This window comes from Eimeria mitis, genomic scaffold (assembly GCF_000499745.2).
Source record: "Eimeria mitis Houghton genomic scaffold, Emh_scaff710, whole genome shotgun sequence".
In the NCBI taxonomy this organism is placed as follows: domain Eukaryota; phylum Apicomplexa; class Conoidasida; order Eucoccidiorida; family Eimeriidae; genus Eimeria; species Eimeria mitis.
Genome location: NW_013575166.1, coordinates 16,511 through 16,876, shown reverse-complemented (window position 1 = coordinate 16,876; position 366 = coordinate 16,511). Strand labels below are relative to the sequence as shown.

Genomic DNA, 366 nt, shown 5'->3' with positions numbered 1-366 from the left:
TGCTGCTGCTGCTGCTCCTGCTGCTGCTGATGGCTGGGATACAGCAGCAGCAGCAGCAGCAAGAGTTGCTGCTGCTTCTGCTGCTGCTGCTGCTGCCGCAGAAGCAGCTGCAGCAGCAGACCTCCAGCTAGTCCCAGGGGGCTTCAATGCTCCTCACAAACAACACGAGCAGCAGCAGCAGCAGCAGCAGCAGCAGCAGCAGCAGCACTATGATCTGCTGCTGCTGCAGCAGCTGCTGCTGCACACGAGCGGGGTGGAGCAGCAGCAGCAACAGCAGCAGCTGGAGCAGCAGCAGCAGCAGCAGCAGCAAGTGCTGCAGCAGCAGCAGCAGCAAACACCTCCACAACTCCGTTCCTCCTCAGCACC

The 366-nt window shown here is 61.7% G+C and overlaps 1 protein-coding gene across 1 annotated transcript in view; it reads left to right on the top strand.

Moving 5' to 3' along the window:
- Window positions 1-146: 146 nt before the first annotated feature.
- EMH_0020340 (uncharacterized protein) overlaps window positions 147-366 on the top strand; it is a gene marked incomplete at both ends in the record, with an annotated part of 3,834 nt that continues 3,614 nt past the window's right edge. The window contains one exon of the mRNA XM_013501560.1: window positions 147-366. Coding sequence (XP_013357014.1) covers window positions 147-366 — 220 coding nt within the window.